Genomic DNA, 27,295 nt, shown 5'->3' on the forward strand with positions numbered 1-27,295 from the left:
TTGAGCCTGGGCAATGTCTAGAATATGTCTGAAGATCTGCATAGAGGGTTAGGAACACTTAGTTTTCTACTGTGTCCTCCATTTCTGGCTTATAAATTTCAACTTGACTTGTAGAAAATCATGGCCAGCATTGAGAAATGGACGTAGACTGGGATTTTATACATCAGTCAACCATTACGGTATGCATCAATCAGCATTGCTTGCCCTTCATTTTTAAATGCCATTAACACTTCACCCTTGACCTGAAGAGATAATTTCACCCTATGACATCTTCATGTGTCTTTGGGTGACCAAAATTGCCCCTGAATGAAGACCTGTGGCTAAAGTTATTTATGATTCGGTTTCCAGTCTAAACAGTGAGTAAGGGCAGAAATAGATTTTAGGAAGAAAAATAAAAATCTACAGAGAATAAATAAATTTGTCTCTACTTCTCTTTGGCCTTCTTTTCTTTATCTCTTTGGTACTGCTTGAATAAAGATGCTGCCTCGAACTCTGACAACCACTTTGTAAACATGAGGTGATAACCATCATGAGAAAAATGCCCAAACGTCTCAAATTTCGTTCTCTATCTTTCAGACTTACTGGGAATCAACAGAAGTAGTTTCCTGGATATTTTGTGAAAATAAAAATCCCATTTATTTAGATCTAAATACATATAAACAATAAGATATATAAGTACATATTGAGTACCACAGGCATAAAAATGTTAACTCACAAAATGGGTACAAACTTACTTAAAAAATGTATAACCATACTAGTTCAGGAAAGAAAGGATAAAAATAAACAATATAAACAATCAAAAAAAGGCTGTGACTTGAATAGTTTGTCAATGAGACACCAATGTATAAAATAAAAATAAATTGAATATTATTATAATTTAAAACACTCATTCTGTGAAATACTTTGTTTATGAAAAAGAACGCTATGTATGGAAAGAATGAACTTAACCAAAACCATATCTGATTTTCTAGATGATGGAAAGAATTCCAAGCTCAGCAATTTAAAAACATGAATAAAATACAAAATAGTGACAGAATCAAATGCTATCAAGAATGTAGACCATGTTTTTGATGAACAAGTAAAACATTTCTGTAACTGAAAAGCAGCATTTTGTTATTGTTATTTGGCTTTATTGGTGGTGGTAATGAGGGTTCTTTAGAAAAATGAGGCATGCAATTTTGAGTCATAATAATAACCCAAGTATGAGAAATTTTATTTTATGTCCATACTGGCCTATGCTATACAGAAGATTTTGACTGATAATACATATATAAGATATTCTATTGTTACACAGATCTACCCTCATGAAAATCTGTATTTAGAGGAAGAAACACTGATATGGTTTTCAACTTCTGTAAATACATCCTTTGATCTAGCATGTGAACTCTATGTCATTAAATATACGGAATTTTGGATCTCTACTCCAGGCCTTCATTTGAAACCAACTAAATTACACAGAAAAGAAAATCACAATAAAAGAACCACTACTCCAACTTTCTTGTAAAGAAAACCACTTTATTTTCAACTGCATAAACATCTTTCTCAAGTATTTTTTACCAGAACAATTTATGTATTTTATCATTTGTGTTATACATATTTAAAAAAAGACATCTCTACTACATAGTTGTGATATAAAATGATAGATAGGCTACAATATTATTTGTATTTATTTTTAAGAAAGCAGATGGTTATGTCTAATTCTGATGGAATACTTTCCTAATTATGGCTATGTACTCAAAGGAATGCTTAGCATCCTTCGCAGAGTGCCACCAGGATTTTCTCATAGTCTCCCTTGGTTTCATCCTGTTGGTACAAAAATACCCATCAATTAGTACTATGTAAAAGTATAGTCAATATATTGTTCTATAATAAAATAAATATCATAGTTGTAGAGTTAGTTACAGGTCAGCCATGCATCAATGTCTTAACTTTCTAGGATCTTTGACCAAAGAACTCTACATCTAATTTAAACAATACATACACAAGCAGGTTATATAGTTCTCTGAATTATGTTCAATGTTTGAAAAGTTATTTTCTGAATATGAAATAGAATACCACAGAACCAAATATAACAGAGCACAATCTAACCTTATATCTGAGAAAATATCTGACTCTTTCATGAGAAAGAAAATTATAGGCACAATTTTCTTACCTATTCTTGATTGATTTTAACTATTAAATACAAATAATGTAATTTAAGCAATTTATTTTTCAATAGGATCAAAATCCTTGACTTCTACGTTCCTTTCAAAACATAATTTTATAACTAATTTTAAATATGTTCCGTATTTCAAAATTATTTTTAGTGGTACAAAGTAAAATGTATACATGGTACTTTTAGTAACCAATTCCTTATCTTCTATTACTAATTGTACAAGGAGCCGCGATGTCTGTCTACAATGGAAGAAATTATTCTTTTTTTTTTTTTTTTGCCAGTCCTGGGCTTGGGCTCAGGGCCTGAGCACTGTCCTTGGACTTTCTCAAGGCTAGAGCTCTACCACTTGAGCCTCAGCACCACTTCCGGCTTTTTTTCTATGTATGTAGTACCGAGGAATCGAACCCGGGTCTTCATGCATGCTAGGCAAGCACTTTAACCACTAGGCCAAGCTCCCGGCCCCAAGAAATTATTCTTTAAAGAAATTCCAATGCATCTTACCAATGGGTACATAAAGTATTCATACTTAACATATACCAAATTATGATTATGTATTAGATACACTGGGTCAGATCTTTTGGTTTAAAGATGTTATAAAAAGAATCTTCATGGGCCAGGAGTTTGTCCTAATTGTAGAGTGCTGCCTAGAACACATGAAGCCCTGGGTTTGATTCCTTGGTTATCACATAAACAGAAAAATCCAGAAATGGTGCTGTGGCTCAAGTAGTAGAGAACTAGCCTTGAGAAAACTTGAAGACAGGGCCCAGGCCCTGAGTTCAAACCCCAGGACTGGAAAGAAGAAAACAATAATCTTCATTATTAAAAGCATAATTGTAAAAGTCACAACATACCAGAATGGCTTGGCAAAGGGAGATGCCATACATCTGCTGATAGTATGCCTTGATATCATTCATGTCAACTTCCGAGCGGGAAACCATGACCCTGATCAGTGTCTTATGACGGGTTCCGGCGCCCTGTCCAAAGCAAAACAGAGCTTACACTTAGAGAGAACCCCTCTCGCGGAAGAATAGGATTTTAAGGAGCTTTTCCACCCTTCTATATGTTCCTTCTAGAGAAACACACACACACACACACACACACACACACACACACACACACACACACACACACACACCAGCAATAGTAATTATGACTAGCGAGGTTTTTTTTTCTGAAATTGGCAATATGATCATTACTGCATCTAAATCACAACAGTATGTGGTATTTTATTCAGCTTATGATGAAAACCAATCATCATAGTAGGGCTTATAATGTGCTGCCTGATTCTATGACCTCTCCCCTGGTAACCTGGACACTCTTATTTATGTGTGCCATCTTTCAACCTTGCATATCCCTACTCTAACTAACCTCAGTCCTGTTCAGACTTCAGGTATTAAGTGAACTGACAGCAAGGCTCCATTGATTGCTGAGGTCTGGCGCAAATGGTCTTCCATACAATCAGACATGTATTGTTACCCACTGAAATGGCCCCCGAGACAACAACAGGCAAGGGAACAGCAAACAACCAGATTTGTCATTGATCTCAGGTATACAAGAACATGACTATCAGTTCATGATATCATTTATTAAATCGCAATCTGTCTTCTCTCTTTCTCCCTTTCCCCCTCTCTTTCTCACTCTCACATGTGTGCGTGCGCACACACACACACATTTTTCTCTCTCTCTCAAATCACACCCTAAAATGAGAATTTTGTCTCACTTTTCTCTCTTCCAAATTATAACCTAAAAAAAAAAAAACTTTTACCATCCTTCTTTAGGTGACTTGGATTTGAGTAAAACTTTTTTTTTGTGGGTCATGGGGCTTGAACTCAAGGCCTGGGTGCTGTCCCTGAGCCCTTCAGCTCAAAGCTACTGTCCTACCCCTTGAGCCATAGTCCCACTTCTCATTTTCTAGTGATTAATTGGAGATAAGAGTCTCAAGTTCTTTGTTCTTTAATGCCGAGGCTGGCTTTAAACCGTGATCCTTAGATCTCAGCCTCCTGAGTAGCTAGGATTATAGGTGTGAGCCTCCAACCCAGCTTGAGCAAATCTTATATCATGCAAAACTCATTTACATGCTCTCTTTATAGTCAAATCTATACATATTTAAAACATGTCATATATAACAGAAATATAATCTAATAGAGTAGTGTATTAACTCTTGCACTGTCTCGAGCATTGATTATAAGAGGAGGAAAAATGTGATTTCTAAACAACCATATGTTTTCCATATTATTCACAATTTCTGCTCTTAAGCAATGTGTGGAAATAGAAGGATACCTTCATTGCCTGATGTAGCTTCTCAGCAAAGAAGCATGGTGGGCTTGTGGCACATTTCACTGCAAGAGAGGCAGATTTTAGTCAGCATGCTCAGGACAGGAGAAAGATGCATTTGAAAGAAAAAGTGATTACAGAGTTTTGTCCACAGGCTTCTATCACCCCCTCCCAATATAGTATATTGGGTTTATTGGAAGGTTGACATGGTTTCCTAGCTATAGATTTTGAGTATTCTTTCTTCTATCAACTTATTTTTAGTGGCCTTAAACTCACATCAGCTTTAATAATCACTAAGCATACCTGGCAAAATGTAGGGAAAACAGAATGCATTAAAGGCCATGGAAATAAATGCTTGATTCAAGTTGTAGCAACTTTCTTTGAAAATCCTAGGAGAGAATAAACCTTAAATATAAATCAGTTGCCCCAACAAAATACTAGCAAGTGTATTAGTATAGCTACTTCTTATCTTGCTATTCAAAAGAAGCCCATAAGATGTTTTTTAGAAACATAGAACTCAGGATCCAGCACAGTCCTACTGAAAACGAATCCACCAGCTAACATGATCCCCAGTTTGGAAATTTTGGAAGCCAATCCAGACTTACTAAATCAGATTCCCCTGGACTTGCATAAGACCATTGACAAGTCGTAGACAGGAACTTGTAAGAGACCATTGTCTAGTTTTACATCCTGTGCTTTTAGTGACAATTCTGAATTGCTCAAGCATTCTACACAACTTGGAGCACATATTGCTTATCATCAGTAGATGTCAAGTAAACATATCCTGACATTAAGAAGGGGATGCGCTTTCTTTGCCAGTCTTACATAGTGCTTTTATTTGAAATATAGGGTTAATTTTGATTTGTTTAGTTCTGATTTTTATTAAGTAGAGGAAAATGCTGATAATATCATTTCTACTTAGACATTCTTCCAGTTGGGTGACTACCTACCAATGGCCGTGAGACATCTCTCAATGTCTCCTTTCAGCTCCAGGTCCAGGGCTTTATTCATGTCATGCTGACTGTACTTGGTGTACTTCTGAAACACTGAATATTTGATTCAAATGAAGACATGTAGGAAACATTGCATTCTTTAGCAAACTTCAGCAAATTCAGAGCAACTGACTAAACAGATACCTTTGGATAACTGACCTTCCAGCACCTGTTGGAACCTATTCACAAGATGCAAGATAATGTGGATCTTGTCCTAAGAATGCAACTCACCCAACTATTATGGTATTGTTACATCTTTAGACATGAATGTTTGCACAGGCAGTTACTGGGAATTGCATGTGCTTGATAACCATAACAATGACAACTATAGTACAATCATCATAAAAATGGATTTTTCTCCTATATGCATGTCCACAGAAAAATAAATTCTTTTATTATGAAATAATAAACCAAGTCATCATGACTGTACTATTGCTTTGGCTTCTAAAAAAAACCTTTTGTATAAAGGCAGAACTTTTCTTTGAAGGTTTGCGTCCTTATTTAAATACCTGCATATCCTTTTCTTCATTGAATTTGTCATGTTCTTTTGTTTTACTTCATTATAACTTCATCTATCCTACTCTGGATCTATCTCTTGGTCATATCTATCATAAATATTTTAGCAGAATAGAAATAGGAAAAACAAAAAAAAAGATATTTCATATGTCAGAGTAAAATATGTCTACTGTGGAATGGTGGCTGCAAAGTTGGACAAATGGTCAAATAGCAATCATGGATACCAATTAAAACTTTTTTTTCTTTCATTTGCTGTAAATAAAGAAAACACATCTCCCCAGGATCACCCTAGATTATCTTTTCCCTTGTTACCTCTGCGAAGATGGGGATAGCTTCTGGTAGTCAGAATGGTATTGAACACATTCACATCAGTCCCCTTTCTCCTCTCTCCTGCTTCATATAAGGCCTGTCCAAGAAATAAAGAAAAAAGAATTGATATATAGGCAGGAATTTCAGATCTCTTCTAAGAAATTCTAGACAATAGCTTTGAGCTTAAGACAATCAGGATAGGCTGTGCTAAGGTTTCAAGAATGTTACTCTTTTGTCAGACTTCCATGAAATCTCTCAATATACTGGTAATATTAGAACCTGGATAAAGGGTTGCAGAATTAGATTGTTTTTAAAAATATGCTCTATATCAAGACAACTTCTTCTTGAAATAGACTTTTTACTCCTTGTTATTCAAAAAGGTACTTATAAATCAATACTCCAACCACAAACTAGACCTGCCACTTTGATGTTATGGTTTCAAATTGCAACTTTGAGATTTAAAAGCTCTGTAATTTTAGGCAAATATTTTCACTTTACTAAACCACAGACCATACTCTCCTATAAATGAAAAAGATACTCTCTCTGCTTTGTAGTCAGAATTATGCTCTATTAATTCAGAAACACTGACATCAATCTTCTTCTATGGTCACATTGATTCATGAGCCCCATAAATATAAATTGACTGTATCAATCTGAGAAGTATATTTAGAAATGTCATAAGAAAGTGGAAATCAATTTTAAAGTGGGAAATTATTTGAATGCTAACTGTTGCTTTTTGATATATTGAATGATTGCTATTAAAATAATTAACATTTCATGGTACAAAATTAATTGGAAGCTAGGCACGGTGGCTCATGCTTGTAATCCTAGCTACTCAGGAGGCTGAGATCTGAGGACAAAGGTTGAAATTCAGCCAGGCACAAAAGGACCTGAAACTCTTATCGCCAATTAACCTCTAGAAAATGGGAAGTGGGGCTTGGCTCAAGGGTTGGGCAGTAGCCTTGAGCTGAAAAGCTCAGGGACAATGCCCAGCCCCAAGGGTAAAGCAGAAACCTTGAGCTGAAGAGCTCAGGAACAGTGCCCAGGCTGAGTTCAAGACCAATGACCCACAAAAAAATTATTGCACATTTAAACAAATTGATCTTATGATTGTACATTTAATCTTTCATAAAGGTCATTAACATCTGCTGTTTAAAAGACAACACTGATGTGGTGGACAAAAATGGCTCTTTTTTAGCTCATTTTAGTGCAATTAGGTAGAGAATTTGATCCCATGAGGAAAGCATAAGGCAGGTAATAATTGGATAATTTTTAAGACAAATTCTATTTCCTAAAATATTATGGTTTTTCAAATGTTGCTAGTGTATTGGCATATAAATAGTGGTCATATCCCTGAAATTATGAGCAGAAATATATTTGAAGTTGTTTAAATGCATTATAATTTACATCATTATTATTTGTATTAATATTTTAAAATATACACTCATGTCAGCAAAACCAGTCTAGTAATTACTGTTTAGGAGTATGTTAAATGTGTTTACAGTTTCAACTTCATTTAAAATCATTTCTTTTCTCAAATGGATGTGGTATATGCCTAATGCCAGCACTCAGGAGGCTGATGTAGGAAGGATCTTGAAGTGGAGACCAGCTTGAGCTACACATCTATCTAGTTGTGAAGTTAGCCTGGACTACATATCTTAAAAAATAAATAAGTAAAAACCAAAATAAAAATAAGATCAAACCACTCTTTTCTCTCTATTTTGTGTGTATATATATATAATTCAACATTTATGAAAACAAGAACAAAGATTGAAAAGAAAGAAAAAAAAGTAGAAAGAAGGAGGGAGGGAGAGAGGGAGGGAGGGACAGAGGGAGAAAGGGAGGGAGAGAGAGAGGGGAGAGAGAGAGAGAGAGAGAGAGAGAGAGAGAGAGAGAGAGAGAGAGAGAGAGAGAGGGCATGCAAACTTGATTCCTATGAAATTTCTTAAACTCTCATTTAATCTCTGCTGTAGGAATGAGGAAGTCAGTTGAAATCAATAAGGAATACATATTTTGCTCCTGAGCCCCAGAAAAAGCTGTGTGCATAGTGGACAGGAACTTAGTGTCACTAGGGAACAAAGATTAAGTAACCACTGTTTTCCCAGAGGATCTGAGATTTTAGTTCATGTAGAAGGCATCAAGTATTGAGCCCACAGAAGGGAAAACTTGTTTCTAGCAGTAGTTTCTGAGCTTTTGCTTACTCTGGCATCTGTATCAGCCAAGTCTTCATTAACACCCAAATCCTCACTTCGGTTACCCTGCAAAAAAAAAAATCCATCCTATTATGAGGTTTTCTGTAGTATGTATACACGTGGTTTACTTAATTCCTTAAGTATTAGACAACATTGTCTGAGGAAAAGTGCCAGGAGGAAACCTTGTCATTTGCAACCACATGGGTAGACCTGAAGGACATTATAGGAAGTGTAACAAGTCAGGAACAGAAGGAAACATCATGTGTTCTCATAGGTGAATCATAGAGGTAGTAGAGAGTACAGTGATGGTTAGGGGAGGGGCTGGAGGGAGAGTACAAAGTATAAAAAGCCTTCAAATGGGCAGGCTCTCATATCTAGCCAAGTGACCACAGTCAATAATAAATAATGTAGCACATATTTCTAACTAAGGGACAAAGGTTCAAATATCCCACTCTAGATATCAACAGGTAAGTAAGAAATGAATATGGAAGTTAGCTTGATTCATCAAATCTACATTATGTATGAAAGTTTACCAGAACAGTGGATTCCCAAAATTTAGACAGAGGGTTAACCATCCACTTCCAGAGAAAGCTCAAAGAAGTTTCCTCTTTATAAAAGGTGAGGCATTTCGTAAATACTTGACTTGTACCTTAGCAAGAGAAAGTAAAGCCTTCTGAAAGTCTCCAGATGTGTCAGACGCAATGTCTTTGGACAGATCTCTTTTCAGTTCTGAGGGGAAAAAAAGATTTTTCATAAACTCTTTTAAAAATGGCCTTTGAATAGGATAACAATAATTGGCATATTTGGATTAGCTTGCACTGTCAGAATGCTCAGTGGACCAAATAAATGATTTCTAAATATTGAAATCTTTATTTTTATAAAAAGGAGAAAAATTAGACCAGATGAAACTTTAGAGTAAAAAAAATCTATTTCTTTTAAGACAGTGGGAATAATCTGACTAGTACTATAAATGTAAACCTCTTTGGTAAAGCTTAGCTAATAATGATATCTGCTTAGTACATATTATCAAATCATTAATTCTCAAACTATTTCTGAGATATAATATGGAAAATTTAGGCAATACTACAAATAGACCCTTCACTTAAAATGATAAAACATAAATTACTTTTTTTGCCAGTCCTTGGACTTCAACTCAGGGCCTGGGCAATGTCCTTGGGCTTTCTTAAGGCTAGTGCTCTACCCTTGAGCCACAGTACCACTTCCAGCTTTTTCTGTGTATGTGGTACCAAGGAATTGAACCCAGGGCTTCTTGCATACTAGACAAGCACTCTTCTACTAGGCCACGCTCCCTTCCCCATAAATTTCTTTTAAAATTAAAATTATTTTACATAATGTTGATTTAATATTATGTGTTCACATGTTTAATTATGTCTGCACACAAAAAACTACATAAAAATACTGTACAGAAAAAATTAATCTTAATTTATAATGTCTTAGAGAAACAGAGTAACTTGTATTTGGCATAGTAGAAATAAGGATTTTTTTTAATTAGACAAAATAATAGTGCTCTTGTGATCATTATCTCTGATAAGTAGCTATCAGGTACATATTCATTGTAAGAATTGCAGAAAATGAAGATAAAAACTTTCTTATTTTTACTCCTTTACTAAGTTTCTGTGGGAACACTGCCCATGTGAGAACCAAGCAGAAAAGTCCTCCATAGGGGGACATTGGTTTGGTAAATCTAAAACGTTAAGAGCCGTGGGAAAGTAGAAAATAGCAAGAGTCTTACATTTATCATCTATGCAACTCTGAACATAACATTATATGGCATGTTTCTTTCACTCAATAGGTAAGCTTCCAAGACTCATTCTTCCCCACAGATCCAACTACAGATAAAAAGCAAGTTGTCATGTCTGCTCATACTGGTAAAGCAAAGGTTCCTATAAAGAATCACAGTACCTACTCCTCTTGTAAAATGAAAACACATGGTTGATAAAATCAATAGCAGAATTATAGAAAAGGTTTCCAGGAAAATTTTCAAGTCTCCATTCAGAATTTTCCCTTACCAAGACATGTGAGCATGGATTCTAAATGAGAATTTTCTAGTGAATCTCAAACTTTAGGGTGGTGTGGACTTAGTTCCTCATAATTAGTACCCAAATAAGTTGAATGTCGCCTGTTAAGTGTGTGTGTGCACTCAGTAGACAGGTTCAAACAGTAAAGAAACAATTTTCCAATGTTCCCATGATTAACATCTGCAATCACTTTTAGGAAAGAATATAATGCCAGGTGCTAATGGCTCACATCTGTAATGCTAGCTAGTGAAAAGGCCATGATCTGAGGATGGGTGATTCAAAGTAAGCCTGGGAAGAAAAGTCTGAGACTCTTATTTCCAATTAATCACTTAAAAAAAAATCTGGAAACAGAGCTATAGCTCAAGTGGTAGAGTGCCAGTTTTAAGCAAAAATAGCTCAGGGATAGCCTCTATGTCGGAAATTCAAGCACTAGCACAAATACTACGAGTACACAAAAAGGTAAATCTATTGGGAGGGGATGGGCTGAGGAAAATGGGTATAAAAACATGAGAAAGGGTATCAATGTGTGAGAATTAATGCATCTACTATCTGGCAAATATAACTGTAACTCCTCTATACAATACAATAAAAATATAATATTTTCTTCTCAATTAAAATTAAGACTATTGGGCATTATTAATTACCTTCTCTGTAGACTCTGTTGATTTCTCTGATTTCTTTGTTACTTCTAGATGCCAAAATTTCAATCAGAGTGTCTTCATCCGTTCCAAGTCCCTAAATTAAAAGCAATTAAAAATATATATAATCATCTTTGTTTAATACAAGAAATTAATTTTTGTACCATACATTTTGCAGAAATGTTTTAGTAACTTTGTCTGTAAATATATGTATAAATACTATTCACAAAAAATGTATTAATAATATATAATAATCACAAAATTTGTTATATCTGTCTACAATAAAACAGGTTTTTAGTCACTATCTGAGATAAGGTATCAAAAATGTATGTATTTAGAAGGTATGGGTGGTTGATGCCTATAGTCCTAGCTATAAAGATGGAGGCAAGCTCAGGCAGAAAAACTTATTTTTTGCCAATCTTGGGCTTGAACTCAGGGCTTGAGCACTGTCCTTTCTCAAGGCTAGAGCTCTACCACTTGAATCACAGCATCACTTCCAGCTTTTTCTATGTATGTGGTACCAAGGAATCGAACCCAGGTATTTGTGCATACTAGGCAAAGACTCTACCACTAGGCCAAACTCCAGGCCCCCAGACAGGAAAAATGTTTAAGACACCTGTTCAAGCAATATCTGGGTGTGGTGAAGCACCCATGTTACCCTTAGAAGAAAAGTTGATATTGGGAAGATTGTGTTTCGACACTAGCTTGGGCAGAAAATGATGAGATCCCATTTCTAAAGAAGCAAGCTATAACTTGGAACTGTGGGAAGTCTAAAGTAGGCAGGTGGTCAATAGAGCAAAACCTAGATATATAAGGGGATATAGGATGACACTAAATGAAAGGACCTCCAGGATATAGAAACAAAAGCCATATAATGAGTGATTGTTGTCCTTAATGTACTATGTTATCTCTCATCTCTTTTGCTGTCCCCTGGTTATCTCATATTATTACAGTATTTTACCTTATCTGATATATTGTATAAATGTTTATCTGGTTATTTGAAATAGGATAGGGAAGGGGGGAAAACAAGATGAGGGGCTGGGCTGGGGGGAGGAAAATGGGGACCAAGACATGAGAAAGGGTATCAAGGCTTATGAAGTAATCCACCTTCTATCTGGTGAATATAATGTAACCCTTCTATTAATTACAATAAAAATTATATGAAAAAATGAAGTAGGCAGGTTGGCATGTGTCTTGATGGTGAGAGTCCATCATAAAAATAAGCAGGAAAAGAGAGTTAGAGGTATGACTCAGATGGTCAAGCACAGTCTAGAAAATATGAGGCTCTGCATTCATGCTCCAGAACTAGAAGAAGAAGGAGATAAAGGAGAAGAAAGAAGAGGAGGAGGAAGAAGAAAAGGAGGAAGAAGCCAAGGCGATTTGACAGTGAAAATTACAAGGAAGATAAAAGTAGCAATATTAATATTTTTCATGTATCTGTTTTCATTCATTGAAGTATTAACTTATATGCATACATTCGCTTAATTGCCACTGACTGGCATGCTTGTCTAAGGCACAAGCAAACTTATATACATGATCTTGAGAGAAGACATTTGCCTAACAGTCATTTTACCTTCATGGCAGCACGCAGTTCATCAGCATCAAATTGGGCTGGAGTTTTTAGTAGGGCTAAAACAACTTCTTCAAGGTGACCCACAAGGGCTTTCTTCAGAACTTCATCCAGAGGCTGCAAAATGGATTAGAAACAGGACTCCTTGTAAGTTATGGGCTCTGTTACACAGCAACCTGGTATTATCTGATCTTTATGTCATGTTGCTACAGATTCTTAGGCCTAGCCATCTTTCATGGGCCTTTTCCCTTCACAGTGAAAAATATACCAGATATTTAGGAATGTCACCTTATTCATTTCGAAGAAATTTGATAAAATTTACTGAACCCACTGTTAACTTCTGAAGTACAAAGCTCAAACTGAAAGAAGCCATGTGTTAATAAAACAGTAGTAAAAAATACACTAAAAATTGTTTCTTAAGGTTTCAAGGCTCTGAGGTTTATACTCCCCAAATAAGCACAGTAATAAAAATATTACATTTAATTCTTTTTGAATTTCAATGACTAAAGGAAAGCTTACTCCCATGTGCTACAAATTATAACATAAAGATCACCTTTAAAAAATCACATTTATGGTACATTTACCTGCAAATAATAGAAACCAGAAATATAGAGTTGATTTTACATTTTAGCAGATTCCAAAACAGTGGTTTATAATGGTTTATAGTGGCTATAATGCAACATATTAGGAAGCAAATGGTTCAAGACGAAGCCCAGTCAAAAAACCAGAAACTCTATTTGAAAATAACTAAAGTAAATAAAAACAGGTTAACAAAGTAAGATGTGCTTACCTACCTAGGCTATAAGTTCAAATCTCAGTACCACTCAAACTCAAAAAGCAACTAAACTTTAGCAGAAAAATCATCTCAATCAAAACATATTCCTTCTTATCTTTAGTCATCTTGATGCTTATTGCACTGATACTGAAGAATTGTTTTCAGTACATAGATCTGAGAACTAGCAAGTATATGAAACCAGTAAATGTGCTAGAATTGGTTTGATTACAATACATGAATACCATAATTGGAGTCTTACAGATAATGGGGAAAAATAGAAACATATAACAAACCCTCCCTTCCACCCCTCAAAAAACCTAGTATGTTAGTTCTAAATCTATGTTATGGGTCATATATATGAATTTCTGAATTCACCACCACACCCACCTTTCCTTTTTCCTGAAGGTAAGCTGCCTTGATCTGCTGGCGCTGAGCGTTGTTCCTCTTAGTGAGAATATCGATGATGGATGCTTCATCCACACCTGGAAATTAGAATCTTTGGATTTATTGTATTTTTTCCCACCATCAACAACTGACATTAAAAGATTCATCATCCGGATAGCCTTCCTTAAGTTCTTAACAAACTAGGAAAGGAAGTCCTAAACTACTTTTCAAGCTGAAGCCCTTAGAAAGATATTCAATCCATTTCAAAGGCAAATGAAAAGCCCATGCATTGTTCCTGGGCTATAACTGCAGTGAATGATCAGAGGTCAGACCCTTAATGTGTTGATTCACTATTCAGTTTCTACTAGAGAAAAAAGAAAAATGGTTGTAGGAGTTCAGCTCCTACTGGCTCAAATTTCCCTTAAGAACTAAAAATAGAAATACATCTTTAATTGACAAAGATATCTCTTTATCTCTCCACATGGAAGATTCTTTCCATCTTTTTTTCCGTCTTCCAGGTCTGTTTTGTAATGTCTATTTGGATAATAACTTTGCAATATTCAGGAGCGAATTGTTTTAAGGAGACATGCTTACCTTTAACCATTATGGCTTTGTGCAAGGCCTCAACATCGGCAGATGGATTGAAGCTGGGGTAGGGTCTCACTGCTGACCCAGGACCACCTTTTGATGATTTCACACTATTCTATAAACAACAGAGACATAAATTAGTATCTTTCCACTTCTGTTGCTTTCTATTTTAAACTGCTAAATAATTCAATCACTTTGTCGTTCACTACTTACAACATACGCCTGTTCTTGAGTGTCCATAAACCAGGCCTGCTTGAGGAATTCTGATACCATTGCCATTTTGTAAAAAGTGTCTGGAATTTAAAGAAAAGAAAGAAAGAATAGATGCTTTAATTAAACATGCTCATTGTACATACACATATCCCCCTGTACCCACAAAACAAAGCATTACAGAATAACTTTGTCACTATTTCTTGGAATTATACTAAATACTGTAACAAAATCTGAATTTTATTTTTTTAAAAACTATCTTTCAAAAGAACTCAGGGCCTCCAAATAGAAACTGAGCTCTAAGGATCTTATCACTACTATAAGCCAGCACACAGGTTGAAGAGAGGATCAGGTGGCTCACCTCATATTCTAAATTTAAAGATCACTACCACATGCCAAGCACTGAGAGTGAAAAACCATGAAATATTATTTGCCTCCAAGAACCTAGATACTCTATGTGCACTCTATGAGAAAAACCACAAGAATGAGGAAACTCCTTAAAGGAAGTGCCAGATAAGCTGAGCCTCTCTTGAAATAACAAGTCAAAACTAGAAGCTGAAGAGAAGAAAACTGAGAGAAGTCGCGCAAGTCGCGCCTATTTGCAAAGCTGAAAAAAAAAGTTAACTGAAGAAAGAAATGTTGATAGAAGCAGAGGCAACAAGAAGTTTAAAGATATACCCAAATCTTTAGGGAAACATTAATAAGCTTCAAATATTAAAGCAACATTGTTCCACTTTTATTTCTGAAAGTTCATTTGTGCTGCATCCCAGAGAACAGCTAGGAGTTCAGCAAGACTGAAAAGTAGAGATCATTTAGTAACACATTAGACAATCTGTGTGCGATTAACCATGGCCTATATTAAAGAAATGGCTAGAGAAAAGGCATTCATATGTATAAATTAAAATAATCTGGGACAAATCACAGGACTAGATTGAGTCAAATCTCAAAATCCATTGATTTCTCCCCAAATAAAATTTCTCTGTCTCCTAGGGTAAATTTATTTTAGAACCTAGAGTAACTGATATCTGGCATCTTCACCTTTCTTCTTTTTTGGGCTACCTGAATATTAGTGCTGCCTGTGTGTCCTACACACACACCTAGAAAGGATTAACCTCTGGGTTGTTGATTTTTGTCTAATAAGAAGCTGTTGGACAAAATTTCAGTATTCACATATGCCTAGCAAAGAAACATAAAGGAAATGTCTCAAATTACTCTCATGGTTTGATGTTTTTCCTTAGTAGAGCATCTATAATTTTAAAACTTTAAGTGTATTAAAAATCAGTGTGGAAAGTGGGGCTGTGTCTCAAGTGATAGAGCAATAGCCTTAAGCTGAAGAGCTCAGAGACAGTACCCAGACCCACAGGTCAAGCCCCATGACCACGCCCCCCCCAGAAGAAAGAATAGCAAAAAAATCAATGTGTATCTGTTTTCTTCACCCACACCCATTATCCCCACCCCCAATGACCAGTGATCCTTGGAGAATATGCTTTTTACAGTCTTTGTTCAAATCTTGCTTGTTCTTGCAAGGTCTTGTTCAAGATCTCTCCTCACAGATCTTTTGTGATATGACACTGGAGATGATTAGCAGAAGCCCTGTGATGGCATGTAGAAAGACAGCCTCTCTCTCAGTTTAAATTCATGAGGAGTAAACTCATAAGGTGACTGATTCCTTCAGTGTGTTCAAATGTTTCAGTCCACGTCTGCTAAAAAACAACTGTAGTTCCAAGTACTGTGGTTAAATAGTTGCAGGAAATAATCTAAAACCAGAAACAATCTCCATTTAATTATCATGATTTTAATTACTCCTGTCATTTGTGAGAAGAACCATTATATTGTGCATTCACTAATACAGGATCTTCTCTCCAGAAATGGAAAAAGTTGAAATGATTTCTTAAGATAAAGTCATAATGTGCAATTCTGTACTTCCTATTACAGGCTAATTTGATGCAATGATTGTTGGCACATGGAATTTCATACGCAGTTGCTTCACTGGCATACCTCAAAGTTCACAATTCAAGCAATTTCAATTATTCACAACTTATACTGTGGTCTGTTCTTACTACTAATAAAGTAGGATCTTCAAAAATAAACAAAATATTTAAAATATTTTATTTTACTCCTTTGAAAATAGAACAAAACAGAGCTCATAGGCATTATCAAGTACAAGATCAAAAGTGAATCTATATTCCCAGATACTTAGGTGGTAGAGGCTAAAGTATCTCAAGTTCAAGACCAGAGTGGGCAAAGGTGCTGATGAGATCCTGCCTCAAAAACAAAAACGTAAGCGTGGTAGGGAGTACTTGCCTAGAAGGCCCTAGGAACATGGGGCATTCTGATAACCAGAAAAAAAAAAGACTGGGGAGGGAGTAAGGTAAATTCAAAATGAATTTAATGTAATTTACTATGTGTTGTTTGTTTACATCTCGCACTTAGTCAAGTTTAAAATACAAGGATTATGGCAAAATTGCTCTGAAGGGGAAAGATTTTATCCTGGCTTCTAGTTAAGTGCCCAAAGCTACTTATATGTATAAACAGAACTTCTGCCCAACTTTGACACACCTTATAAATTCAATACCAAAATGTATTTTGGCCAAGGTTTATTGCCTAGCTAGTTTAATCCTTAGACTCCAAATACAGTCCTGTGAGTTCACAGATTCTTTCCTTCTTTCTTTTATTGTAATGTTTAAAACTTAAAATTAGGATTGAACAGCATTTTCTATAATTGTAGCTCAACAAATGCTTCATTTCGTGCACATCGACCCTGAAATTCTGAATTACATCAACCAGTTGGAAGATGAATTGGGCCAGGCACACATGAGCACATCCATCTGGAATCTAACGTTATTCTATATGTTTTTTAACCAGTGGTTTCTTTACGGTCATGCACTATTTACCAGTCTTAATTTATCTGTCATTGAAATTTGGCATATCTTTATATTTATGTATTTGAAGAAAGTTCCTTTTGCTTCCCCATAGCTACCAACCTTGTGAAAGTTTAGTTCCAGAATTTATGACTGAGGAATCTCAGGTCTGTGCTCCACCATTACCTTCTTACTTACAATAATGGTGTTGCTATATTAATGGCAAAACACAACAATTTTTAAATCTGCATTGGATAACAGCAGAGTCACTCTACAGGAAACAGCCTTTGAACTTGTATCTTGGTTACTTGGTAGAGTTGTCACAACACTACTATGGGGGTAACCCAAACTCCTGATTCTTGCTTAGCACAATGGCTTCACCATTATTAATCTTATTTTTAATCTAGAATGAATGTAAGTCTCAGGTTCATTTCCAGCCAGTGGTATCAAGAATCATCTTCAGATTCCAAATTCCTTTACATTAGTGACAGAAAAAACAATGACAAGATCAACATTATTTCCAGCTACTCAATTTGAGAATAGAATTCATTCAGTCAACCCACGAAACCTGTGACAAACTGTACTGTATCCTTGGGCATGTGTTTTCAAATGTTTTATTCTTGTGCACAGTTTTATGTTAAATATATATCTCAGAAGCTATTCTTACAACAATAGTCAGTACAATGGATGGCTTTGAGAAACCACTGCATGAAAGGTAGCTTGTGGGTGTGTTGTTTTAGGCTTTTGGAGAGGGAGTTTCCAGGGCATGGAATGCATTTTCTTCCTCCACACCCTGTTGTCTTTTGCCTAACTGCTACTTCTCAGTAAGGATTTAGCTTAGAGGATTCCTAAAATCTCCATAAAAATCTTTCCCTGGATCCTCTGCACTGAACTGGGATACTTTCCAAGCATTTTGCCATTAGATGGTCCTTTCTTTCGATATTGGCACTTTTCAGGAGAGCAATACAAATAGCCTGTCCTCTGTGAACCTCTAATCTCAGGCAAAATTCAGGGCATTTAATACACTCATAGTAATATCAATTCACAAATACTGTTGCATTGTTAGCATTTTAAGAAACAAATATCTACTCACAAATATAAGACATAGATGTAAGAACGAACCTCACTTTTAATTTATTTCTTTCCTTTTATTTTCGTTCTTTCTTTTCTTTTTGTGTTCATTCTGAGGCTTGAACTCAGGGCCTACCCTTTTCTGCTCAAGGTTCTTGCTCTGTCACAAGTCTATTTCTAGCCCTTTTGGGTAATTGGAAATAAGAGACTCACAGACTACTTCTCACACTGACTGGAAGCTGCAATCCTCAGATCTCAACCTCCTCCTAGAACTATTATTAGGATTATTGGCTTGAGCCAACTATTGTTTAAACCAGCAATTAGAATTCAAGAAAGTAGCAAACTTGTCTTCATTTAGGAAATAAAAATGGTGGAATAAGTAGTACTTTCTTAAGATTCATATAGCTCTGAAGTGCAATTTCACCTCACTTCAAGGGGATGGAGGCACACAAAATAGTCTAATGAAGGAAGGCATAGATAAGTTGGATCTGTTAAGCATTTACACACACACACACACACACACACACACACACACACAAATCTGTCTAATTTCTAAGGAAATAGTTTCCTTGAAGAAATGTTGATTTTTTATCACCAAAACAGGTCCATTATTTTTACTCTAATTTTAAGACTGTAATAAATTAATGACTCTGGAGACAATTAAGAGCAATCAGCTCAGCCAGTTACTATCTCTTAAATCAGCCTTACATATGTTTTGATGGAAAAAATAGTTCGTAAGCAAGAAACTCTAGCTGGCTCATTAATAATGTAATTATAATTTTATCCACATCAGTCACATGTTGGGTTTCTTCCAGAAGTGGTTGGACCTGGGGCTAGGGTGGCAACATTATTTTTTGTGGGAGAGGCTATCTCTGAGTTAGAAGCCAGCATTTTACCACAGTCCACTCATTTGCAATGGGACTTTTCCTGACGGTTACCAAAATACCTTCCTGTGAACAGAGGAAGATAGGGGGACATTGGTCTTTTTCTCAATTCAAATATAATTTTAAGGGAAATCATAGCTAGAAGGACCACATTATATGACCTGTCACCAAAAGTTAGAAATTGACATGCCTCAACATGGGCTAACAGAAAAAGTCCTTGATTTTAAGCCAAGCATGGATATAAATCATGAACTCTTATTTTTTGCAAATATATCCAACACCAGTAAAACTATAGATTTGCTTTGTGCTTCATTTGCTAAGGAGTTTTACGATCATGAGCTCATTCAACAATCCAAGTGGAGTAGTTTTTTTTTTTTTTCTTCTTTCCAGTGGGCTCTGACATTCTCATGGGATAATTCATCTGACATCACCCATGAAATGTTTCCTTTCTCCACTGGGTTTTCAAACCAGCCCTGGAAAAGCCTGTCTGTGGCAGAGATTACAAGAAGAATGTGGTCACGCCCTGTTTTTGTGAAGTGAGTAACAAGTGGACCTTCTCAGTTGGCTGAGTAAACATAACATTAATTTCAAAGCATTAATTAAAAAGTGAGCAAATACTACCCTGAGGTATGAAATCTATTTACTTTTCTTTACAAGACAGGAAAATAAATTATGAACTTCCTGCTATTTTGAAACAAGCCTGCTTGGAAAGCAACTTTGACACCCATGTTTCTCCAGCTCCCTCTAAACAAACGTCCCCTAACAAAACCCCCCTAAAAACACCCCCTAATAAACTCCTCCTCAAGCACTCCTTCCCTAACAAGATACCTTGCAAAATACACATTCCAGGGAGGAGAAAAGGCAACACACATTCTTTGTAGGATACCAGAGGCTAAGCACATTCTTTTCCTTCTTAGCTAAGGTAATTCAACATCTGTGCAAAGAAATTAACTTAGTGTAAGTTTTGAAATTGCATTTCTTAACTCAAACAAAACATTAAAATTTGTGAGCCCTAACACATAAATACCTAGTGTGATGTTACTCATTGTCTCATCATTCATAAATCCTATAGAAGTAGTAGCTTTTAACTGTTACAAAACTTAACACACACACAAAACAAACTCAAAGAAAAGTTTCTACTGCTGTGAGAAATTTTTTCAAGACAAACAAAATTAGCTTAGAGGAAACATCAAGGCTTACCGTTTTATTTTCCAACCTTCTCACAAAGAACTCAAGAGAGGTTCTCTATTCTCAGAAGGTTTCAGTGTAGACGTGGAGCTCCAGATGTCTGGTTTTATAGGATTTGAACAGAGGCCACACCTAGCAACCAGAAGTTAGTAATTGGCTGCTTTTTGTTTGAAGTAACAAGCTCAGCTTTGTCCAGAAACAAAGTGAAACAAGCCTTGCAAAATTACTCACCAGCTCCACTATGTCTTGCTCAGCTGAGAGCAGAAAGGAAGTGGAAAAGAAAAAGATATTTTTTTTCTTTCCTCTCTTTCTTTTGCACTTTTAGTTCTAGAAGGTACAAAATGCAGTTTAGTTTTAATTTTACAGCGTTGTCTGCTCCCATCTATATACAATTATTGGCAATTTCCGCTCCATTGAGCAGATCAAAGAATTAAAAGGTCATTGACCTAAAAACTAAAAACTCATGAGGGGAAAAAACTTTAATAGGTTTAAATTCCAGCTCCATGTATAGAACTTGCTACCAGACTCTGGGCACCTACTTTCCTGAACTGTTAGTATATTCTTACAGGAGCAATATCATCTACTCTGTAGATTTCATTTGACAACTGTGAAATAACATGTATTTGTAAATGTTAACATTATACACTGATAGATAATTTTTTGTTTTTCTTTTACTGGAAATGTTTCTGCTTTCCAAATCTAGCTTTTATACCTCCGTAGAACTAAGCAATACACAGGAAGTGAAGTAAAATTTTCAACAAACCTAGTGCGAAAAGTTTGGCATTGTGAAATAAGCATTAGGAGATGGCCAATTTGCCTTATTTCTTCTGTATACACATCGTTTGTACTTATATTTTCATTTATAAATAGCAAATCCTTGACATTGTGGAGTAGTAGAACAATTTAAAAGAAGGGAGTAGAGCTATGGCTTGAAAGGATTAATGGATTAGCAATGATCACAAAATTAGTATCACATGAAAGTTCCCACCCCCTATAAGGAAGGGAAATTTATTTCCGTATTCTCAATAGTGATTCATTCTTATTCTTTAAAAATCCTTGCAAGTTAATGTGTGATGTATCCATCAATCTATGTACAAGTGTGAATTCTGTCACATCATGGCTCTGCTTATTTTGTGTTCTAAGAGCTTAATCTATATCCTCCTTCCTCATCTAGAGCTCAGGCAATTATATAGTTCAGGGTTATAAAAAGCCATAGAAATGTCCTCGTTAAACTTGAAATATTTATAAAGCATTTAAAACTTTCAATGTGGATTTCATAGAAGCCAATACACCCTTACCTAGGAAGCTTATTTAATACAGTTAAGAAAACAGCCATCGTCAGAAAAAAACATTGCCCCATTTGTAAGGAAATGGAAAGATTTAGAAAAAAATCATATTTAGTGAAGTAAGCCAGACTCAAAGGAGCATAGGCACAATGGTTTCCCTCATTTGTCATAATCAGTAGAAACCTTGGGCTCTCCTAGCAGAGATTTATAATAGGACAAAACCTGGATACATAAGGCCCTATAGTACGAAATGAAAGGACCTCCAGGATATAGAAACAGAAGCCATATAATGAGTGTTTGTTGTCCTTAATGTACTACATTATCTCTCATCTCTTTTGCTCTCTCTTGGCTATCTCATATTGTTACAGTATTTCACCTTGTTATCTGATATATTGCATATATGTGTATTTGGTTATTTGAAATCGGATAGGGAAGGGGGGAAACAAGATGAGGAGCGGCGTGGGGGGAAGGAAATGGGGACCAAGACATGAAAAAGAGCATCAATGTTTGTGAAGTAATGCACCTTCTATCTGGTGAGTATAATGTAACTCTTCTATTAATTACAATTAAAAATATCTGAAGAAAAAAATAGCTATCTTTATTATTGAAATTTGCTACATAAATTCTGAAAACAAAAATAAACTAGTCAGCATCTACTAATTAATTTGATGGGTATCTTTTCAAATTGATCTTGACAGATGTAAGCTTCTAATGCTTTATTTATGCTGCCAGCTGAAAAGGAAAGTGATAATTATACAAAATCTGGTTAGTTTTTTTTTTATTGTTTGAATTTATACTGCTAATTTTGGCAATGAATACTTTAGAGTCTGTCTACATAGTAACATTCAAAAATTAAGGAAAACTTCACTTTTTTAAATTAAAAATCATTTTATTAGTATATTTTAAATGCATATGGGATAGTGGTGATTATTTTAACATTTCTGTATATGCTTACATTATACTTTGACTAAATTCCTTCTCTCCAGCATTCTTCCTTACATTCCCTGCCCCTTCCCAAAGTGCTTTCAACGGGTTTCCTGATTCTAGTACTTACACATCTAGGAAGTATGCCAATTGTAGTTACCTTTCTTCACAATTTTCGTTTCCCTTCCCTGTCCCACTGGAAACCACCTTTGAACAGAACCCAGCTTATATTCCTGTCATTCATGTTTGTAAGTGTTTGAAGTCTTTTCACTGTGGTATTTCAAACATGCATATACAAACTTTTCTATTACTCTCTATAACTCCCTTGTATCTCTGTAAAAGGAGTATGGAGGGATGTCACAGCCCATCTACAGAGACATGGAACATTAAAAAATGTCCAAGTTGGATGGAATGAAGAAATGAGTCAAACATACAAAATGGATCAGCTTGAATGTAGATATAAAAACTGATTTCTCAAAAAAACTGAATTCTCCCCATATTCCTGGGTGCAAAACTCAAATCGTGGTTTGAGAAAGAGACAATCAGTCACTAGAATCCATGAGACTGTCTACAACAATTGATAATATCCGATTTCCATTGTTAAATATAATCATCTAAGAAAAACACATATTCTTGCTTTATATTTGAATGAGCCAAATTGCACTACTTTATGCATTCATATTTACCATAATTAACCCATAACAACAAAAACAAGTGTGGTACATAAGGTAGCAATGAGAGAAAAACATTTAGAAAACATTTTTCCAGAATTAACTTCCACCTGTAACTCTAAAGGGGAGAGGAATGTTCCAACAGAAGAAAAGAGAGTCAGTAATGCAAGAGATGGCTGTGAATAACCTGTTGAAATCACTTACATATATATATATATATATATACAATAATATGAAGTGGATTTGTAGTGATAAAAGAGCAAAGAGCATATAAAGGGTTCTATCATTAACAGCTACAGCAGTGAAACACTACACACTGTAACTGCACAGATATGACTCACCACTCTTACTGTGTGTAGAAGATGGTGATTCATTAGCTTCTTTGTTTCAAAAAGAGCATAGGCTAAGGAAAGAGCAGGCCAGAAATCCAGTGAAGAATAACCTTTGCACACTACATTGTCATATCATATTTAAACAGATAGTGAGGAGAAAGAAAAGGCCAAGCCTCACATCTCCCTCACCTATCACAGCAGAACAAGTTTCTAAAAAAATACCCAACTTTACTAAGATGTCTCCTCATCCTTTTAATTAAGGATGTAAATGCATCACTGTGTGGATGGAAGACAAGGTAAGGTATATTCAGAATCACGAAGGACTGCATTTTGCTGAAATCCCCAAGTCTCTCCACAGCTTGTCCCCCACCAACTATTTACAACCAATGAAAATTACTATTTTTATTTCTAATGTTTTCTCAATTGAATCATAATATCTAAGTGATTTTCTCCTCAACCTCAACTTAAATCTTTCTCCCTCACTCCCTCTTTCCCTGCCTCTTTCCCTCCCTCTCTTTTTTTCTGTTTGTTTCTCTCTCACATAGATACATACACATTTAGTAAAATTATTATTTTTCTTTTTACTTAGTTATTACTAATGCATGAAATAAAACAATATTGCTAATGAAATAGTTGTAGTAAAAGCAAATATTGCATCTTTATTGGGCCTTCCTGGAAGAAAAAGAAGACAACCCATCTGTGCAAGCTGAAGAAAGAACTGAAGCTCCCAAGTACATCAGGCACAGGATTCTCTTTAACCCGTTGATGGATTAACTTCCATTTTCCTCAGTGGATTCAATGAGAGAGAAAGAAGAGCTCCACCCTGTTGCCAACAAAGTGAGACAGGATTTGAAGTACCTGAGAATAGATTTTTCCTTATCTCAAGGAAACACAAATGTATCCATGGAAGAGGTTCCAGAAAAACACTGGGATTTGAGGGATGAGGTGTTCAAAACCCTATCATTGTTCTCAGTGTACACTTTTTGAGGTGAATTTCAAGTTAATTTATATCAAAGGGGTGCTATATTTTTTTCCATTCTAACACTATCACTCACTTAGCTACCACACAATAATTGCTAGCAGATTGTGCTAAGACCTTATCTCTTTTTCTCTATACATTTTCGGTAGTGGGTTAAAAATATTATCTTACACAAGATAAAAACTCAAGTGCAGTGATGGCTTAGTGATAGCTTACTAGGTGATTTGACAAACGTGGGTTGATTGTTATAAGCCTACAAGCAGGATCGTGCTATGGTTCACATTTTATTTGTTTGTTTTGTACCTATCCAATAGATAGGTAACCAGTTTGAGAGTTGGGGAAGGGGAGAAAATTAAGATGTATGCCAAGGTCAAAAGGTCAAATTATGAGTTTTGTTTTAAAGAGATCAAAGCAGATATTTAAATCCAAAATTGTGAAATTTCAAGATTCATAGATCAAGCTCAAGAGTCAAATTCTTTGTGCACAAATGTTTTCCTTAATCTTTCCTTATCTGTACTTTTAAAGTGAGTTTATTTTTCTTTCACGATTCCAAAACACTGGTAGCAAAACTCTTTGAGGAGAAAACATGCATAAATACATAGCATGATAATATCATTTGATCAACAGATTTTTTTCAAAGGCCCAGATAACAGGAATTTTCATTCATTGTTGGTAGGAATGCAAAAGCACACAATTCTTTGGAAGACTATCTGCTAGTTTCTTGACAATTTAAATATAGCATTTTTCCGTGCAATCTTGCAATCATTTTCCTACTTTTTCCTCCCAAAATAGGAAATGTGCATCTACACAACTCTCTTCTCCAAAAAACTCATTAACAACAATTTATTCATAGTTACCAAAAATTTGAAGCAAACATAGCACATTGAAAAAGATGAGAGAATAAGCAAACTAGGATATTCATGTGATGAAATACTAGTCAAGGATCAAAAGACATGTTACTAACACCAACAAAGATACAGAAGAATCCTAGGTAAACATTGCTAGCTGTAGGAAATCAGTATGGAAAGCCTATGATACATATATATATATATACACACACACACACATACACACACACACATACACACACACATATATATATATATATATAAACTTATTCCAACAACATGCATTCTACAAAAAGAGCAAAAGTAACAGATCAGTGCTGTATTATGGAAGCAATACATGGTTAAAAACAAGTAAGTAGCACATAACAAATATGAAAGCAAAATTTTAATTCGTTTTTATAAACTCAGATTTACTCACCAGAATGGGTTATTGTTTTTCTTTCATTTCAGTCTTTTTCAACATTTTTAATGCATTAGTAAAGACTCATGTAATCATAGCTCTTACAAATGATTCAGAAAAAAAAATTACACAAACACATACAAGCAAACAAAAACCTAAGAAACAAAAACAGCAAACTGAACAATCCAAGGAAAGCATACATATTCAAAGACACAAATCCATATTCCCAAACAAAGAGAGAAGCTGTTCTGATTTTCAGTAATTAGAGAAATGCTGATTGAAACACACTAGTAGATGTACAAGAGCCATTAGAATGGTGATGACCCAAAGCTTGCTCTTCTACCTTCACTGGCAAGATTATGCCAAAAGATGCTATAAGGATGGATTAGGTAGTATTCCCCCAGGTACATGAGCCCTGTGCTTGCTTGTTGGTTTTGAAAACCAGTTGGTTCCATATCTTAGCTATGGTAAATAATGCTGCAATGAACATTATTGTGCTGGTAACTTTAGCATGATCATGCTTCTGTTCATTTGGCTAAATGTCCAAAAATGGGATTGCTGGGTCATAGAGTTCTATGTTTAGTCTTTTGAGGAACCACCATACTTCTTTCCACAGTGGCTGAACAAGTTTACACTCCCACTAACAGTGGAGTAGTGTTTCCTCTGGTCACATACCTGCCAGCATATGTTGCTATTATATTTCTTGATAATGGCCCTTCTAACTGGGGTGAGATGCCCCTCAGTAGATGAATGGATAGAGAAAATGTGGTATATCTACACAATGGAGTCCTATGCTTCCATCAGAAAGAATGACATTGCCCCATTGGTAAGGAAATGGAAAAATTTGGAACGAAAGAAACAAAGTTTCATGGTTTCCCTTATTTGTAATAATTAGTATATATCTAGGATTGACCTAATAGAAGATCACAATGGCTCAACAGCTATGTAAATATGACCATGTAAAATGATTCTAAAAAATGATCCCAAGATATGGAAATAAAGGGTTTCTTTGTGATTATTGAATGTTTTTAGCATACAATGTAAGGTTATTTCTTTTTTCTCTCTTTTTTTCTTTTCCCCTATGATTTATTCCCTGCTGTCAATGTATTTTATTTTTGGTACCAGATCTAGTGTATATACATTTATCTGAATTGGGGAAGGGAAGAGGAACAACAAAATGGTGAGACAAAAGAAAAAGGGTGAACCAAT

General features: G+C 35.4%; 1 protein-coding gene across 1 annotated transcript; it reads right to left on the minus strand.

Annotated features, from left to right (window-relative positions):
* Nucleotides 1-1,494: 1,494 nt before the first annotated feature.
* On the minus strand, nt 1,495-20,766 carry Anxa1 (annexin A1). Its single transcript, XM_090329632.1, has 13 exons — nt 20,659-20,766; nt 14,646-14,725; nt 14,439-14,547; nt 13,848-13,942; nt 12,689-12,802; nt 11,122-11,212; nt 9,088-9,167; nt 8,448-8,504; nt 6,250-6,343; nt 5,380-5,475; nt 4,436-4,494; nt 3,007-3,129; nt 1,495-1,803 (listed from the first exon to the last, which is right to left on the minus strand). The coding sequence occupies exons 2-13, from the start codon at nt 14,709-14,711 to the stop codon at nt 1,747-1,749; spliced, it is 1,041 nt and encodes a 346-aa protein (XP_090185758.1). The 5' UTR covers nt 14,712-14,725; nt 20,659-20,766; the 3' UTR covers nt 1,495-1,746.
* Nucleotides 20,767-27,295: the final 6,529 nt, after the last annotated feature.

Source organism: Megascapheus bottae, chromosome 3 (genome assembly GCF_031878675.1).
Source record: "Megascapheus bottae isolate mThoBot1 chromosome 3, mThoBot2.hap1, whole genome shotgun sequence".
Lineage (NCBI taxonomy): Eukaryota > Metazoa > Chordata > Mammalia > Rodentia > Geomyidae > Megascapheus > Megascapheus bottae.